At 35.3% G+C, this 20000-nt stretch overlaps 1 protein-coding gene across 1 annotated transcript in view; it reads left to right on the forward strand.

The window, feature by feature from the left end:
* LOC124642447 (zwei Ig domain protein zig-8-like) overlaps positions 1–20000 on the forward strand; it is a 42005-nt gene that overhangs the window by 14203 nt on the left and 7802 nt on the right. Inside the window, exons 2-4 of the mRNA XM_047180871.1 lie at positions 14688–14821; positions 17655–17732; positions 18764–18896. Of these exons, the coding sequence (XP_047036827.1) occupies positions 14688–14821; positions 17655–17732; positions 18764–18896 (345 nt within the window). The remainder of the gene's footprint in view (positions 1–14687; positions 14822–17654; positions 17733–18763; positions 18897–20000) is intronic.

Consider the following 20000-nt stretch of genomic DNA (forward strand, 5'->3'; position numbering starts at 1 on the left):
GTGGAATTTTAATAAAATATTATATTCAAAGAAACGTCATACCATTCTCCACGATTTAAAACTACTTTGATTCATGTCCGCCACTTTTTACAAACCGGCCAGATATGCCCAATGACCTTTAAGACATAATTAGTTATTTTCAATCAAATTTCTGAATGATGACTATAAAATGTTGTATATAAATAACTTTAATAAAATAACTTTTACAAGGTACTGGCCTACTATTTTAGTTATATTATAAAATAAAAAATATTAACTATTTTGACTCTCACGAAATTACCATAACTAAGATTGTTCTAAACTTAACAGTTGGCGCGAAACTCACTTTTTATCTATACAGGATTTGTACGGAACCCTCGCTGCGCGAGTCCGACTCGCACTTGGCCGGTTTTATTATATAATATTCTCCAATTTAACGGGAACACCAACTTTTGATGAATTATTTATGAATGGGAAAGTCTTAGGCCGCTGCCTCGAATTTTGCGGGCAGCGGGGCGGCAGCGGCGGCGGCGCGTTCGGTCACCGTTTTGAATGGAGCTTACCGCTCGTTGACCGCTCCCGCGCCGCTGTATTCGAGGGCCGGTCCATTTGATTATACGCGTAAGATCCTGCCGCTCCCGCGCCGCCGCCGCTGCCGCCCCGCTGCCCGCAAAATTCGAGGCAGCGGCCTTAAGCATTTTAAACCATTGCACTAGAAGAGGGGTTTTATAAGTTTAACAACTACATAATATGTTTGTTTGTAGTATCCTACCCCCTTACTTATAAAATCTCTAATCACCTTCTAAGCAACATTTTAACTAATCACTACTTAAAGTCTTAAGTAGTGATTAAATGTTAGTTAAGACATGCTTAAGCAACGTTTATAAGTAAGAATTTTCTTAAACAGCCCTTAAGTATTACTTATATTTAATTCACGTTTATAAGTAAGGCTGTTAGTTCTTAAGCTTAACATGTTGAGAGAAGCTACAGATTACTATTTATCTGGATGCGCGAAGTAGTTACCACCAGACGCGGGATGACCTTTTTATATGAAGACTAGCTGTTGCCCGCGACTTCGTCTGCGTGGGCTATTTCGTTTATTTAATCGTTCATTGCTCAACCCCCGTAGATGATAGCGTGATAATATATAGCCTATGTGTTGAAACGGCCCCTAGGTAATAGTCATGCAAAATTTGATTTAAATCCATGCAGTACTTTTTGAGTTTATCCGGGACAAACATACAGACAAACAGACATACAGACAAAAATTCTAAAAACTACATATTTGGGTTCAGAATCGATTATGGATCACCCCCCAAGTATTCTTTAAAAAAAATATTCAATGTACAGTTTTGACTTTCCTATCATTTTATTATATGTATATATGTATAGATGATACTTATATTAAGTGAATAACGCAACAACTTTTAAACAAAATCAAAAATTTTCTAACTCGACTTTAAAATTCAAAGAGTTATTTCAAAAGTATCCAACCAACCTCTAAATATCGAACCTCTTTTGACTGTCCAATATTTCAGGTACAAAAACGTTTGCAAGCAAAGTTTGTGAGGTCAAAGACCCTTAAAATAACTTGGAAGATATCTCAACGATTCCGTGGCCATTGTGCTGAAATTGTTCTAATCTCCTCCGAAATTCTTGAACTTCCGTACCTTAGGAGTTATCTCTCAATTTATCGATAGCGTTTAAATTGAAAGGAAGTCTTAGAGGCTGATAGTCTGTACATACTAATATTGTGAAGAGGAAAAGTTAGATAGTTTGTATAGAAGGCGGATTACATAATCTATTATTAGCATTCTTGTGCTAACTTGAATGGAATCTCATATTATTATTTACTAATTGTTTCCCTTGGTTTCGCGTTCTGAGGAAACAACTTCTCGTCCTTTCTTAGGTTTTAGATTCTATCTCGGCCTCTGAAGCATCCGTATGTATACAACACATTTAAATTGGGTAAATAGTTTTGTCACGAAGGATGAAACAGACTGGTAGATAAAATAATACATAAAGTTACTTCTGCATTTATAATATTACTAAGACAGCAATGATTTTATTCAATCATCCTTTACTCATCGCAGCTCAATCCTACCAAGCCAAATAAGCCAAATATTTCGCGTTCTGAGGAAACAACTTCTCGTCCTTTCTTAGGTTTTAGATTCTATCTCGGCCTCTGAAGCATCCGTATGTATACAACACATTTAAATTGGGTAAATAGTTTTGTCACGAAGGATGAAACAGACTGGTAGATAAAATAATACATAAAGTTACTTCTGCATTTATAATATTACTAAGACAGCAATGATTTTATTCAATCATCCTTTACTCATCACAGCTCAATCCTACCAAGCCAAATAATATACTTACCAAACAAATTGCTGCGCTGAAAAACACCCCCAAAAGCGTTAGAAAGGTTGTAAAAAAATAGACATAATCATAGAAATTCAACCATTTATACGTCAGAGCGCGCTCAGTGTTACGACCGGGTCCCCGAGGTGTGCTGTGAATCCATATAAAGGTTATCTCCATACGAAATATTCGGGCTCTCGCGACGGTATATTTTGAACACGCTGAAATGTCTATGTGTCACTTCCAACGTATCTTTGATACGGTCTCAGCACGGGCTAGTTCACACCTGTTTGTGGTTTATAGATAAACTTTAAGTGCAGTGAGTGTTAATAGAAGTGCTAGGTTTTCAGGAATAATTTTAGTTGTAGAAACGAATATTAATTTCGGAAATTACAGGCTGGATTTTATTCTATAGCATAAAGGTTGCCGTAGACTAGACTTCTAGAAATAAACCTTAGATTTCTATAAATTTACTAATAATAATTTTGTACTCAACAGGGCCTTCAAGGTAGGCCATTCAAATTAGGGTAATTTTCCCCTTGTAATAAGCAATTATGAAGCTCAACAGCATCTTTACAGTGTAGCCTGCTCTTTGTTTTTTAGTATCAGATATAGTTTTTTACCGCACAAAAGCAGGGTTAAATATCAAAAACGCTTCCATCGTTTATTCTATTAAATTGTCGAACAAGATGTTGTCGGTGTCATGGAGGGACCAGATTGCAAATAGTAGCATATCTCCTTTAGCTTTCTATATCTGTTTTATCTCAATCGCTTCAGCCATAAAGAGTTGCTTGTAAACAGATAAAACCTCACAGATAAATTTTAACTGCCTCGTTGGTCTAGTTGTCGCAAGTGTGGCTGCTGAGCACGAGGTCTCGGGTTCGATTCCCGAGTCGGGCCGAAATCGCTTTGTGGGTTTTAGAAGACTTTCACAAAGCAGCCCGAAGCCTGGAAGTTGGTGATTGATTCACCCGTGCATCGGAGAGCACGTAAATGTCGGTCCTGCGCCTGATCTCTTTCCGGTCGTGTTGGGTTGCCGTCCCATCGGGCTATGAGAGTGAAGGAATAGAGAGTGCACCTGTGTCTGCGCAAATGCTTGTGCACTGTAATATGTCCTGCGCAGTTGGCTAATCTCCTTACATGAGAACAGCCGCCGTAGCCGATAATCGGCTAGGAGGACATCAAACAGATAAACCAATTTTCGTGTTTATAAATATATTTTTTTTACATTCTACTAAGGATACAGGCGTTTTTTTACAGGAACTTTATACTCTTTACCATCTTAAACCAGACTTATCACTTAAAACATTAACGTCTTATCAACTTAGGTCTTTCACGCATCCTTAAAAACGACATAAACGTAAGTAAAACCGCCTATTACCTACCTCAGGTGCGTCCATTAACATACCATCCCATAACGTACATCTGAAGTTCTCTTCTGGGTACCACTTACAGACTTACATATCATAGAGGTATATACCGTCCTCTTCCCGACTTTATTATAAAAGTTGAGCTCGTTCAAACACTGTATAGTGTATATTACACATTGGTGTAATGCCGCCTTTATGAGCTCTGTAAGGACTAGGCCTTGTTAGCGGCAGTTTTAATGGAAATTTTATTTATTGCCCAACATTTGAGGTCAGTGAATTGAGGAACGTCCCTCTTGTAATTTGCTGTTATTTTGTATGGTCTTAATGGCAGGAATGAAGGAAATAATTTTAGGTAGTGTTGTTAGCATAATTAATTTATAAGGAGATTAAAAGTAAAATTATCTCATTATTATAAATGCGAAGTTCACTTTGCTCTGATGATGATTTTGTTAACAGTATTTCACAGTACCTACATTTACTTGTTAATCAGATTTCACTTAAACGCCATTTCGAATCAAATAATTTCTCACAAATTCCTCTTTTTATTTCCATAATTAGATACTTGTGTACCTACCTTCTAAATTATTCTAGTCATTTAGAAAAGGTACTCTTTTGAATGGCCTCTTGTATCAAAAAGATTTCTTTGACAGCTACATCGCTGCAGGATGGATTTTTTTCTGTGAAGAATTTCTAGACCTTTCCATAAAATGTGCCCTGAGAGGCTTGGACAAGGTTGTAATTGAATAAGTGTGCCTTTATGGAGCACTCTACCTGTTCATGTTCTACGACTTTAAATAGCACTCTAGGCTGTATGAGACATGTAGCAGCCATTTTGTTATACGTCAGTTATTTAGGACAATGTAAAGAGTTTTGGTAATGGTCAAAATATTTTCATATGACCGTGATCCTTGTGGTGGTTTCCTGGATTCTGTTCGGGTATAACCTCGTATTCAATATAACATTTAGAAGAATTATTGCATTAGAATCATAATAATTACGTTTAGATGGTTCAGTAAATACTATTCTTATGTAAGACGTAATATCTAAGTTCTAAACCTTAGTCACTTGAATCCAAACTTATTCTAACTACTTCACCCTCAGTTGTTTTAACAACGCAGTTACATTTAACATCTTACTAGCAATTGTTTTCAACTTCAGTATTCAATGTAAGTGGGTCAAACTTTGAGTCGTTCGCAACAATTATTAGACTTTTGACAATAACAACAACACGCTGTATATTGAGCCACTGATGAGTGAAGGTCTCTCATACAGAGAAGAGATGAATATTGATCAGCAAGCTTGCTCACATATTCACAAAAAACCGGCCAAGTGCGAGTCCGACTCGCGCACGAAGGGCTCCGTACCATAATTTATAAAACGGACAAAAAAATATGGGAGCCCCCTAAAATATTTATTTAATTCTAGTTATAGCGGCAACAAAAGTACATCATCTGTGAAAATTTCAGCTCTCTAAAGGCGCGGCTCCACCGCAGTGCACGCTGTGCACGGACACGCGGCGCATTTTAGCTGCGTGTATTCATTTGTTTGGCAACGTGGGTCTACGTTTCCACTGAAGTACACGAATATGACCCACGACTATGTATAGCGTGGCACGGCGCACGGGTAGACCCACGCTGACAGCGTTGAGCAACGTAACCGCTTATTCGAGAAAGCTATGCGTGTGTCAATGACGTCAATTCATGCGTAGCCTCTTCGTGGGTTACAGTGGAAACAACTACATACATTTTCTTACAAAGCGAAGTTTAGTACACATGCGTAGCCTCTCCGTGAACCGCGGTGGGCCTGAAACGCGTCCGTTCCACAACGTGTATGACTGAAAACTGCTCTGCGATAACCGAGCTGTACATAGTCGTGGGTCTTATTCGTGTACTCCAGTGGAAACGTAGACCCACGTTGACAGCGTTGAGCTATGTAACCGCCTATTCGAGCAAGCCACGCGTGTATCAATGAAGTCAATTCATGCGTAGCCTCTCCGTGGGTTGCAGTGGACACAACCACATACATTTTCTTACAAAGCGAAGCTTAATACACGTGCGTAGCCTCTCCGTGCACCGCGGTGGGCCCGCGCCTTAACTATCACGGTTTATAAGATACAGCCTGGTGACAGAAGGACGGACGGGAGGAGCGAAAACAATAGGGTCCCGTTTTACCCTTTGGGTACGGAAACCTTAAAAAAACTCATACTCAAACTCAAAATATTTATTTGCATGTTAAGGTTGTACAGTTCTTAGATATAGGTTTAGGTTCAGCTTAACTATACCTGCCAACTTTAAAATTACTACCTAGTAATGTCTTCTTTGGAAAGCGTTGCTTTTCTTTATAATCGATCGATTCCCGAGATTGTTACATAGCCTCCTCTTCAAAACAGAAACATAATCACTTTAATTCCCCTTTGCCTAAACATTGGTATACCAATAAATCACTGTTTTGTCTACGTTTGCGGAACCCGAATGCATAATTCCACAATCAGAAATGTTCGTTTGAAAAGCAAAGCTATGCATTCAAACAACCAATGGTAATATCAAAGTAGCTGCCTATAATAGGTTTTGTTTGGTTGATTATTTTCTTAATTTGATATCTATACTTATGTAATAAAGCTGAAGAGTTGGTTTGTACGCGCTCATCTCGTGAACTGCTGGGCCGATATGAAAATAAATTATGTTTTCAGGTAGCTCATTTATCGTGGGCTTCAGGCTACTTTTATTCGGGAGCGGGAGGTAGTTACATCGGAATTATGTGGAACCAAGGAAAACAGCAAAATTTTGTAGACCCCTAAGGATCGTTTAATTTATTAATGATAACTTTCGTTTCAATCCTGTTTGGACCAGCCGAACACTTAAATTACTAAAGAATATCAACTTTTCGCCTCTGTTTGCTATATGAAAATTGTAACTTCTATCACCGAAGTGTTAGCCTAAAAACATTTTGCCAAAGCATTTCGCGTCGCGTGAACCAAAAGCGGTATTTGTTTTTACAAAACAAATTCTCACTTTGACCAAATTTTTATTTATCGTGTGTTCATGTTTGCTTTAGCTGTGTTAAGAGTGCGCCTGTCGGTACTATATTGTGTACTGTGACACTCTGGGGAGTTATTTTTGATCGTTTTTGGCCCATTTTTGGTCAACACTGAGGGTGAGGTTTATATTTAAAGTTAAGCAAGGATAATATTGTGAAGCAGTGTGTGAAGACAGATTCCACTTACTTTCATCTACAGTATTGTCTAAAATTAAAATATACAGAGCACTATTGTTTATTAATAAATTAAACATGAATTCAGTAATGAACCGAACTATAAAGTAGACATTAAAACATTAGTTGAAATTAAAACTACCACGCCGGAAAATTAAGTGTTATTCCCGGTTAAAACTTGCGCCTTTTTGATTAATGATACAAGTATAACCACGTACTAAGTGGGACTAGTTAACAATTAAAATGCTTAAATAAATCATCTTGAGTATAAGTAGCAGATTGACATAACCAGTGAAAAAGACCTCTGGCTTAACCTAATATGTATATGTTAGAAGGCTCTTAGTAAATTGGATAGTGGTCGCGAAATTTCAAATGCTAAAACATTTGAATAAATTCGAAGCGTTCATTTGTTTTGTCAGACTATTAATTAAGTGGTATTTGGTTGGTTCGGGAATTTTAATTGTTTTCAAATATTACTTGTACCTTTTAAATGTGACTTAGTTAATACTATAGAAAGATCTCAATTGAAAAACATAGAAAAAATATAGTTTTTTTTTACGTGAATTTGATCTGTGCGTAGGTATCGACACCCAAGTATGTCGCCAGCTAATTTCAAAAACCAAAAAGGAGGATGTGATTGAAAGTTGTTTTGTTATTTTCTATTCCCTTTTTTATTTTTATTCTTGACTAGCTTCAATAAATGGGCTATCTAACACTGAAAGAAATTTTCAAATCGGACCATTAGTTAATGAGATTAGCGCGTTCAAACAAACAAACAAACAAACAAACAAACAAACAAACTCTTCAGCTTAATCGCTTTATATTAGTATAGATTGTACGTAATAATTTAGTTTGTAAATATAGTATTAGAAGTAGAATAGTAAGTTTGTATATAAATGTATTACAATAAAGTATGTAATTATGTCGATAATAAATTGAAAGTTATATTTATCTATCTAGGTACGTTACCCGATCATCATCATCATCATCAGCCTATCGCAGTACACTGCTGGACACAGGCCCCAAGTGCCCCGCCACTGAGATCGATTTTCGGCTTCTCGTTACCGGATCAAAATCTCCCAATTCCGTTTCTAAAATAATACATAGTAAATAATACATTTGCATCACTTCGAAATTCGTATTGATATCTCGGCTCATCTTCATAATCAACAATTTACCACTACTCACTTTCTTGCCTCATAAAAATAAAATAATTTCTCTCTAAAACACTTAACACCAAAAACGTGATCCGTTTACCCTAGCACAAACATTTCAGTAAACAATTAATGAATGGTGCTAAGTATTGATTAACCAATAGCCACTTGACCTTGGCTTGTCCAAAACTTCGGGAGAACTCTTCAGAAAAACGGTGATCAGTATTCAAGAAGTGTATCGGGGGTGCTTCTTGACCGGGAAAGTGTTACCGAGGCTGTTAGGCTTTCCCGAAGTTAGGGTAGCCTTGAAAGAATTTAGGACAGGTGTTTTTGTATGTATTTTGATGGGATAAAAGATAGATAATAGGGTGAATGTGTCATAGGTTTTGTGCTTGAGTTGATTTGATTAGGCTGTCGATAAAATGTCTTGAAATGCAGACAATATTATTGTTTCTCACTGCAGTAGCTTCCCACTAGTCCTCAAAAAGCTGCAAAAGTCCGCAAAAATCAAATCAATCGTGCTGGTTGTACACACAACAAATACACAAACAAACGCTTTGGCTTTATAATGCCCAATATGAGCCGCTAATATTGAGTCTGTAACTTTATCCTAATACAAGGATGTTTCATACAATTGGTTGAAATACATTGGTTACAAAAACTACATTCCATTTTGCGGTATCACGTACCTACTTTCTAAACAACTCAATTTATAGAACTGTCTAGAACTATCGAATCTTTTAGCAATGTTACGTCCATTTCTAACTTTACACTTGATAAAAATAAAATTGGCTCAATCAATTGATTTTATTCTTAAATTGTGTCTTAGTAAATACAAACTGTCATAATATCGCTACATATTTTAATTTATATATTGAGATAAGCAGAGAAGTTTAAAATAATAATTACTTCTTCTACAAAAATAAGCTACATTCTTGCAACATATACCTAGTTTATGTTTATTTGATTCCTTATATTTGATTCATGGGCTTCAACCACTGGGTCTATCAATATGGTCATAAATTAATTTACGATATGGCTTAGATTCCTTTCAATCGCTTTAATGACCATATCCTAACTACACAAAATCAGTGCATTTACTCTGCACTTATTTCTCAGCCTCAATTCTCATTAATGTAACAAGCTTAACTGGAAGCCACACGAGACGACCACTTGACCTAATAGCCTTACACTAAGCCTAGCCTTTAAAGGAGGTACTAATATCTAGCTTTCTAAACGCATTAACTCGAGGATACGAATGCAAAAAGGTTTTTCCTTGGGCGTTTTATGTGAGACACTTTTTTTTTCCTATGAGTGTAATTTCTGCAAACGTTTTAAGGATGTCTCGTTATTTTTGAGTTTGGTTTTCTTTTTCTTGGACGGTGTTTTTATGAGAATAATTGCTTAACTTACGTACCTATAAATGCCAAATTACCTGTTTGTTTGTCTATATGTTACACTTTTTTTATAGAGCTTGAATTGATTTTGATTAAAATGTATGTGAAAATATTGGCAAAATTATAGCATATTTTAGTTGTTTGTAATTTAACTTTGTTTATTTGCCACGTAAATGCCGTTAAAGCTTTAAAAATAAAAATCACTTGATATCTTTAATACCTGAATAATGCTATGTATCAAATATTCAATAAATTATTGCCAGTATATCGTATCAAAATAAATAGGCCTATCTTTGAAAGCTCTTTACGATTTCTACATTTGACTTAAGTATTTCAAAACATGACTCGTGTTAAAAGGTTCGAGTAATTTTTTTCATGTTTTTGAGAGCTTAACTACTGAGCCGTAGATAAAGTAATAGTAAATACTTTATTGAATGAAAAGCAGCATATATACTTCTAGATAAAATACATATTTAAATGTAAAGAATCAATCAATTCTACGAACCAATTATCTCACTATGTACAGACTAAAGACTATTCCTCAATTCACGAAATTATTGATGATTTAACGTGAACAGTTAATGCTGTAAAAGTATTTAAAAACTCTCCATACATACTTTGATTTTAAATGTAGTAAATAGTTATGTGCCTATTATTATCATATTCTTGAGTCTGTGTGATTTGATTTCATACAAAAGTACTCTCGGATCACCTGGGGATGATTAGATGTTCCTATGCGAACACCCAATTAATATCAGCCGGATGATCAGAATGGAATTTATTCTTGATAACTTTATTTCTATAATTGCGTGTTATCTGTAGTGACAACACAGCTCTCAGCTGAATCCGGTTAGACTGGAAGCCGACCCCAACATAGTTTGGGAAAAGGCTCGGAGGATGATGATGTAGTGACAACACCACCATCTGGCTAGCCTTTTACCTATATCGAGATCGGCTTAAAGTCTATATAACCAGATGCAGCTCAGTACAAGTGTTTTACATATCTTATCTCCGCTATCTATTTACCCGGATAACTCATACCTGAAGATGGATCATCCTCCGAGCCTTTTTCCCAATCATGTTGGGGTCGGCTTCCAGTCTAACCGGATTCAGCTGAGTACCAGTGCTTTACAAGAAGCGACTGCCTATCTGACCTCCTCAACCCAGTTACCCGGGCAACCCGATACCCCTTGGTTAGACTGGTGTCAGACTTACTGGCTTCTGACTACCCGTAACGACTGCCAAGGTTGTTCAATGACAGCCGGGACCTACAGTTTAACGTGCCATCCGAAACACAGTCAGTGGTGTCTAAGATATACTTAGAAAGTACATACAAACTTAGAAAAGTTGCATTGGTACTTGCCTGACCTGGGATCGAACCCGCGCCCTCATACTTGAGAGGTTGGTCCTTTACCCACTAGGCCATATACCTGAAGATGGATATAGGATACTTTTTATACCCGTGACTTACGGCCAGTTTTTTCATCAAAGGTTAAAGTTAAAGTAATGTCTAAAGTTAAAGTAACGGTCAAATTTGTTTTTTCAAGGCTAAAGTGACAGCAAAATTCATAGAAAAATTGAATTTAACCGTTACTTTAACTTTAGTCATTACTTTGACTTTTACTTTGGCTTTAACTTTTGATGAAGAAACTGGCTGTTAGAAGGAATTTTCTAGTGATGTGGGTAGAAACCGTAGGTGGAAACTAGTCTTAAACAGAAATAAATCCGTATGTTAACATTCGATAGTAGTAGAAACTCCATTAATAGGCTTATGGTGTTCACCCTTGTTTAATCACATTAAAGCCATTGTAATGCTGCTCCCTATACTTTCTGATAGCCTAGTACTGTTGTGTTGAACTAATTACGTTGAATAATGTGGATTCTTTTGTTATTGCGTTTGGTGAAAAATCTAATAAGGTTATTTAGATGTTGACGACAAAATTAATTGAAAATATGACGAAATGTTCACGAATGAGGATTTAAACTATCAATAAGATCCATTTAAGGACAGTTTACTATGTTAATAATATTATTAAGAGGCTGTTCTCAACATTCTAAGCGTAAAATGTCACGGGTAGTAACTAAACTAAGTAAAGAGCCAGTTCCAGTATTATATAACATTTCTAGTATTACAATTTGATACGTTTCCTCTGGGCATTAAGAAAATAAAGAGTGTCGCCAACAAAGCAATTCCATTATTCATTCGACCCTTTCATATCTCGAAACGAGCACTTACGACTGAAAATGATATCCCAAAACTATTTCTCTTTAATTAAATAGCAGACCGCAATGCCAACCACAATAACTGAGCATAATCTTTTATTATTGGTCACCTGGTGCCACTGTCAAACAAAAACATACCCAAACTGTGTACAAATAGAATTTAATTTGCGAAGTTTAAAAAAACATAGCACGATCGTAAAAACAGGGTAAATGAGATGTGAACCGCGCGATTTAAGTCTGGCAATTTGGTAAAATGGCGGAAGTTACCAAAGGGTTCTGTTCATGTTCAATATAATTGACAATGGACGAGGCATCGTGCAAATAAAATAAATCAAAAATACCTTTTCATTTTGTCGTTTGACACATACTCTTTGAAGTGTTATATGAAAACAGTTTCGCGTTATTTGATTCGTAGGACGGAACAAATAGAATTTTATCGGTTCGATGACAACACTGTGGCAGTACTCGTATTCGTAAAGGAATTTTGTTTCATACCCAGATTAAATAGGATACGGAAATATGCACAAAAGTTTAACGTCGAAACGATTAATTAATACCCATCTGAAAAGTCGGAAAAGCGCACCTATTAAGATTGCTTTAATTTTGTAAAATACCTCGGAAAGAGTTAATTTAATTAATAACTCCGGAAAACAGAGAATTACCGTAAGTCTGATACTTTACCGTTATTTCAGAAGTAAAACTGCGTAATTATTCCTTGTACAGAAGTAGGTACGAAATACAAGTTGTCAAGAGTATAAGCGGACTATGTATTATTAACTTATTTTAACTGCATATATTTTCATGTTTCGTCATTACGCACTACTTGTTTCTATGCTCTTAAATATTCTACCTATGGTTATTTCTATTATAATGACAGCTTGTCAGTCAAGCCAAAGTAAAGTAATCATTTTTATAGCAATTTTGTGAATACCTATCTTAAATCTATCTTAAATCACTATAAGTAGTTACTTAAATTACTATAAACACTGTGACTACAATGCCTTCAAAAAAGAAATAAATCCTAGAAAATTTGAACTTCAAACGAACTCTAAAAATATTAATTACCAATTAAACTGAAATTATCCAATTCAGTGCCCCTACTCTCAAAAATCATATTGTTTAAATCTAAAACAATGAGTTACGCAAATCATACACTTGGTTGCATTTGATGAAAGTTCTACAAATGATTGCATAAATATTTGACTAGCTTTATGCGTTGCTAACGAGCGCGGCTTGCAGTTAGCTTCTCGAATGTTCTGCTTAAAATCATATTTAATGTTGTACTGTTAATTTTGTTGTTTGGTGTATTACGGATGTTATTTTGGTGTTTATTATATTTGTTCTCGCTATACTGTGTGAGTTTTTTTGCCTGTATATAATAATTAAATAAAATAAATTATTATAACAATAAATTACTCAAAAATAGATTATAAAACCCATGTAAATATTATTATGTCTCCAGTTTTCTATACATCCCTCAGTTTTGAAATGTAATGGAAAAATGTTTCATATTTTATAGAAAAAAAAAACATAAATAAAGACATCATTTCGGATAAGGAAATTAGAATAAATTATTACGTATACTCTACGTAATAATTTATTCTTAATTAGTTATACCACATTTCAAAATATGTAGTCCAAATCGTCCTCATTTATCCGATCACTTCGACATATTTCCGCAAAAATAAAAAAATTAACCCCAAACTGCCGAGTCCACACCAACATTGCCTCATAAGCAAAAAGGAGCTTAAATGACCCCCAAAATTAGGGCTGTTCACCTGAATAAGAACATTATAGCTCAGATGTTGTTCCACCCTGTATAATTTCTTAATCAGCACAAGCTTTTGTTTAGGATAATTGTGTCGTTCTGTATTCTTTTTGTTGCAAACAGAATCCTTGGGTATGATATAATGAGCGGCATTAGTCGCTGCGTTTGTTTCAAAATTTATTGCGAAGTTTTGTTTTTTTTTTTAATAGAGCTGTTTTTCCGCGGTTTTTCATGCGGCCTGTACGGGAACTTATTCCATTCCTGTACAAGCATAAAATGTATCCTATATCACTCTTTGATAGTACAGCTTCTCAACGGTGAAGGAATTTTTCAAATCCATTCAGTAGTTTCGAAGCCTTGAGGGTGCAAACAAACACATACTTTAGAGTATAATTAAATACTTAGCAATCTTATGTTGTATCTGCTGTATTCTCTACTTACAGTGTAGGTAATGTTATTTGTTACTTAATCCTATTTGGAATTATTTTATTCTGAAGTGCTATAAGTGTTTCTAGCTTCAACAATCACCAAAAAAGTACCAAAAAGTGGCCCTCAAAACGCATAGATTCACCTGAACTGATAAATAGATTGAAATCAGGAAATCGTGAAAACGGTATTGATAAGGAGCGAGCGCCAACAAATTCAAACACCCATGTATATCAAAACGTCAAAGTGACCCTTTGCGCATAATTTATTATTGCTACGGACTCGCTAGAAGATTACGAATTTCTTTTCCTATTTTGACTTGCAAAGAAGATAAATTGGTACAATTTATCTAGGAAAAGGATGCAAATAGCATGTTAATTTGGTGAAATAGACAGTGAGTTTTCGACGTGAATTTTTTATTTATTTGTTTGTTTTTCTTTGATAACGTGCTTTTTGTTGACCCAACTAATTGAGGAAAGAATTTTTTACCAAAAGAGCAACCTTGTGCTTTGCCACGTGTAACTTTTTCATATCTTACTTATGACCACGTGTCATACAAAAAAAAAATACACTTCGTTTAATCTGTAGAGCCATCATACTTTACTTACCTACTTGAAATGAACGACACCGTGTCAAAAATATTTTAGATTCGTCTTTGGATTTTTCAAGCCTCATCATCGCGAGCAGATATAACAACACCATTTTTATGTTTTGTACAATCTTTAAACATTGCCATAATCTGAGAAATTCATCAGTAAATCTGAATACTAAGCAAAACATTTTTTCGTATTGTCCACAGGTACAGCACACTACGGGGAGGACAGTGTGGGGTCATTTCCGTACTTCGAATACAATGTGCCTCGGAATGTCACTACCGTGGTCGGTCAGACCGCGTTCCTGCATTGTAGGGTTGAACAACTTGGGGACAAAGCTGTAAGTAGAATAGTTTTGTTTACTCGCTTGTGTATTAGTATGTGAGCGGATCAAAAGAATTTGTTTTGTTGCTTGTAGTTTATTTATGTGAATGTAGTTAAGTTGTTCTCTTTTGTGGTTTCTTTACAGTCAATTAGGTTTTTATTGCCGGTAAATGAAGTTAGTATTTTTAAGATAAAAAATTCTCGTTTTTTTTTAAAGCTACTGTAGTTTGTGACATTGTTTATTAGGAAAATGTTTAAAATAATATCTGTCTTCAAAGATGGAATTGTATTATTTATCATAGTGACTTAAAATAATTTATTTTTTTCGAATGAATTCCTATAATATATGCTCTTCATATAAATAATGCATTAAAGAGATGTCATCCGTCATACAAAGTGTACATATTCATGTATAAATATTTCTTTCGAATTGTAATTAAATATTTAACAGTACCTGCCTCTGTTCGTTTATATGCATACGAAAATATTAATAACGTTTATGGTGAAACTCTATGTTGTCACTTGAAATTCAGCAAATGTTGTACCTATGTGTTTTTACGTTGAAATATTGAAGGGCCCATATTTTCCAGTCTATTTTAATTTCGTTGGTTCAGTGGTTTCATTTTTATAATAGTTCAAACTTGGTCAAAGATTTTATTGTATAAGAATGTTTTCATATCAAGGATTCACAAGAGGAATACAAACTTTTAAAATTATCTTTGCAGTAAGTTAGCAAACTTCCTGATTTCAATCGTGATCCTTAAAACCACGAACTATCACTGTAATATAACACCTATCACCCACAAAATAAGACTCACATTGCATAACTCCAAAACTTTGGTCATGATACGCACTGCGAGTGCCGTGGAGCATAAAGTCGTAAGTGACATTAACGCTAGTGGCCTTGACCTCTTTCTGTAAATGCGGTAATGCGCACTGATTGCTGTTACTGTAATTTATGTGCCAATCAAAAGCGTGGATATTGATGAGGATCAGGCAAATGTTTGTGGATAGGATGATGCAAAATATACCAAATGTGATAATTGGTAAATAATGCCTATGATCATACACATTTGAAAAACACGCAATTACCAGAAGTGTTTGTTTGAATTTTCATGCTATCACAAACACTGCTACATAAATAATGTAATACAAATATTAGTACAATACAATGATAGTTTCGTAATCATATTCAGATCATTAGATTTTTTCACACTAGATTTTTTTTCAATAAGAGCTCGCAGCTTGGTCAAAGCTGCGCGGATCGATAGGTCATAAGGTTAAGCAAACCTTGGCGCGGTCGGTTCATGGATGGGTGGCGGGGTTGAGATGGTCAGATAATCGCTCCATGTAGCCGATTCCTACATACTTAGAGGGGAAAATGCCAGGCAGATGAGGACAGATTATTTTATACCGTCCCAAATTCATGGCTCTCAAGTATACTTTCATTATTCTCACACCAATTTAGTATTAGAGTAAGGACGACCTTAATTATACGCGTCCAGATTCTGAATATTCTACGTCTAGATTAATTTGAATCTGAATGTGTCCCAGTTAATTCGCGACCGTTAGTGTTGACACAAGCTGTTGCTCACTAGTGCATTACATGCTAAATTATATCTAACAATGGTACAAGTGTATGAGGTTTCATATTAAGCACTGTGTATACCGTTTCGGAAACATGCCTAGACTGGATTTGGACTTTCAAAAGTAATTATCAAGTAATGTGAGAGATGTTCTACTTTTACGGTGAATTGCACCATTTAACTGTAACGATAACTGAACCAGTTTCCAATTTCAAATTACTAATTTGACTGATGGGTTCCAATATCACGGCTGCTTATGGTTTGGTTATCGTTGTAGTTAATTGGTGCCTCATCTGCAACACTCTTAAATATTTTCAACTCAAAAACAAAATAGAAAGCCCATTTGGACCATATATTTTTCTGCTAATTTGATAGCACACATCTCCAAAGATACTGTTTCGATTTAAACACATAATATATACAGTACACACATCATCAACCTAATACAATGACCCTTTTTATATCCCTGCTACTTTTTATTACATGCTAAACACGTGGGCAGAACCTAGTTTAAAATAGCCAAAGGATTAACGCCACCAAGAATAATTTATATGTATTAAACAAAGTTCGCAAGTCAACTTCCAGTCCAGATAGCAGTGTTAAAATAGCTAATAATCAATACAGGTCTTTGTTCGTACACCACTATTGTATGCAAAACTGGAGCACTATATCCAGAGAGCTGCCGTTTATTTTTGAACTGGAACTATGTCGAACTAAGGATGTTGAATTGTGAATTATGGAAAATATAGACGTAGTGAAAGTAAAGGTGTTTAAAGATTGGAATGTTTTAGAAGAAAAATTAAATAGCTAACTTAAAAAACAAATTGCAAAAATCTATGTATCTAGCTAAAACAATACATGTTCAGTTCTATGACCAGAAAATTAATGTGTCTATTTTCTAACGATGACATCCTCCCATATCAAAAACCTTTCAAAATTGGGTTACAATCTTTTGTTTTTTATAGGATTTTAGGGCCCTAACTATTGGTACCCTTTATAAGAGCAACTAAATAATATTCCAAACTATACACTTCCTTATTTACCAATCTCTAGAACAGCCAAAAAAAAAACAATTACAACCGCCCCTAAAACAAATTCAAGCGACATAATTCCGGCACGTTTCTTCAAACTCGATAATAATGAACGAATGAGCGCACCTTGAATTATTAAGTACTTTGACGAAGGGACTCTATGGCAAATGAAAAGTGGGTCACGGTGACGGGAAATGGCAAAAGTTGGTACTAAACTTTCGTTTCGTTCCAGGTATCATGGATTAGAAAGAGGGATCTGCATATATTAACGGCTGGGATACTGACTTATACTTCGGATCAAAGGTTTCAGGTATGTTTTTGAATGATTTCACGTTTTTGATCACGTTACATTCTATGAGTTCTTAATATGTTTTTGAACCATTTTCTGGAGCCTTGACAAAGTTTCAAAGAGAGCACATCCATGTATGTTGCAGGGGAGTTTCTCCCACCATTTCTTCTTCCCAAAGTATAACACACAAGTGCGGGCATTTTTGGAGGCATTCTGTAGCTTCAAAAGGTTTTGATTTTAAGCTTACAATGAATAAATGACTTTTTATGTTTCATCTTCTGTAGGTATGCCAAACGAGTACCAGAAAAAAACTCGTTATTTTCAAAACTAATTTACTAAACTATGCAGTTTCCAAAAAGTCTACTTTTATCAAAATCGTCTCACCGAAAAATTGCACAAACAGGAAATTCAGTTCTGAAAGAAAAGTTCTTTTTCAGACTGCTACACTTTGATAGAAACTTTGTCTTTATAAAACTAGTGAGTTCGCGAACTTTTTGCGAAAAACATGACATTGACTGACTAAGCAAAAAAGTATTATGTGAACCGTGCAGAATTTTGTGTAATATTAGTAGTTATTTTTTCTAATAAATTAGGTCTATTTTACTCTGTTATCAAGTTTGATTGAACCTGCATCATTTTCACTATCAAGTAATTATATGTACTATAATACGAAGTTCATGTCAACAATTAGATACTTTATGACTTCTCAGTCTTACCTTTATCATATTATCAGATTAACTCATTTACTAACGCAACGAAAACCATTGGTCAATGTCTTATTACTTATGTATGTATTACAAAAACTGAATCAGGCTTTAATTGAAATACTGTAACAACTAATTGGCTCACAGTTCTACATATTAATAGCCCTCATTTATATAAAAACAATACCACTACTACAGAACTGCAACAATGCATTGCAATCTGCAAATTGAATCTACGAAGCATGTACTTCTACAGGTCAAACCTAGACTATAAGATCTTGTGTTACTAGAACTTTGTACCAAGTTTAGATCAAATATCCTCACCAACTAAATCTATTTCTCCACCAGGTAATCAGACCGGAGAAGTCAGAAAATTGGACGCTCCAAATAAAGTTTCCGCAAGAACGGGACGCGGGAATTTACGAGTGTCAAGTCAATACTGAACCGAAAATGTCCCTGGCCTTTCAACTGAACGTCGTTGGTAAGTCCAATTACAGCAATTACTTTAATTTCTAATCTTTCTACGGTCGGTACGTGACCCAAACTTGATGAAGAAATGATTTCTTTGAACGTAGTTAGGATCCAATTAATGTAGGGGAAACTTTTAGCTGCGTTGACAAAAATTGGGGAATCATTCGTAATTTCCTTGATAGGTGACTCAATTTGGAAATCGTATTAGGCTTATTGTATTTAACTAAGTTAAAGCAAAGATGATTATTCTTTTGAAATCTCGGTGGTGGAAAAACAAGGAAAAATTTGTGTACGCTCAAAGAAAGGTGTCAACGTTCTCGTTAGAAGTCTAATTTTATCATCCGCATTGCAGACTCGTTGAAAGGAGTTTTTTATTTCAAAACACAAAAGCTACCGGAACCATTCTTTAGTTAACGGAATGGTGTGCTCTTACTTTAGATGTTTTTTCTTCCGCATTCGGGTTTTTGTTATCGCATTCTTTTGGAGGCTAATAATTTTGAAAGCCATCAAATCGTCACGGCAGGGTTTCCTCTTTGATTAGATGCACGATATTTCTTTTTTTATTCACAGAAAAATATTTTACACCGAATAAATATAACCTTGGTTTTTGGCATTATAGGAAAAAAATATTAATAGTCCCGAAAATACCATTTGCCTTATCAGCAGCTACTTCCAAAACACTCCTATTTGTAACAAAAAGTAAATACGGTTTCATCAACTCTTGCTACTATCAATAAACCATTAATTCCATCAGAAATCCAAAACCAAAGCATCAAATCTCTCGAATGAACCATAAACTTCGCGAAATAGGAGCGTTCATTACTGACTCGGTCTAAGTTTCACCGCAAACTTTCAAACTACATACAATTCAAAGGCTAAAACTGGCATCACTTGACATTGCAATTTTCCAAGCTTCCTGAGCACTTAATGCTTCGTTGTCTTGCCACTTGCCTCCCTTGAGCCGGTCTAATGACACAGCAAAACATGCTTTCCCAAACTTGAATATTTACCAAGTAATTGGGTCAAACGCTAAGATGTTTTTGGTGGTTTCGGCTGTCACAAGAAGTTTTGATTTATCAGCGTATCTTGGTTAGTTTGCTATGAGGAATGGGGT

This window comes from Helicoverpa zea, chromosome 24 (genome assembly GCF_022581195.2).
Source record: "Helicoverpa zea isolate HzStark_Cry1AcR chromosome 24, ilHelZeax1.1, whole genome shotgun sequence".
Taxonomy (NCBI): Eukaryota; Metazoa; Arthropoda; class Insecta; order Lepidoptera; family Noctuidae; genus Helicoverpa; species Helicoverpa zea.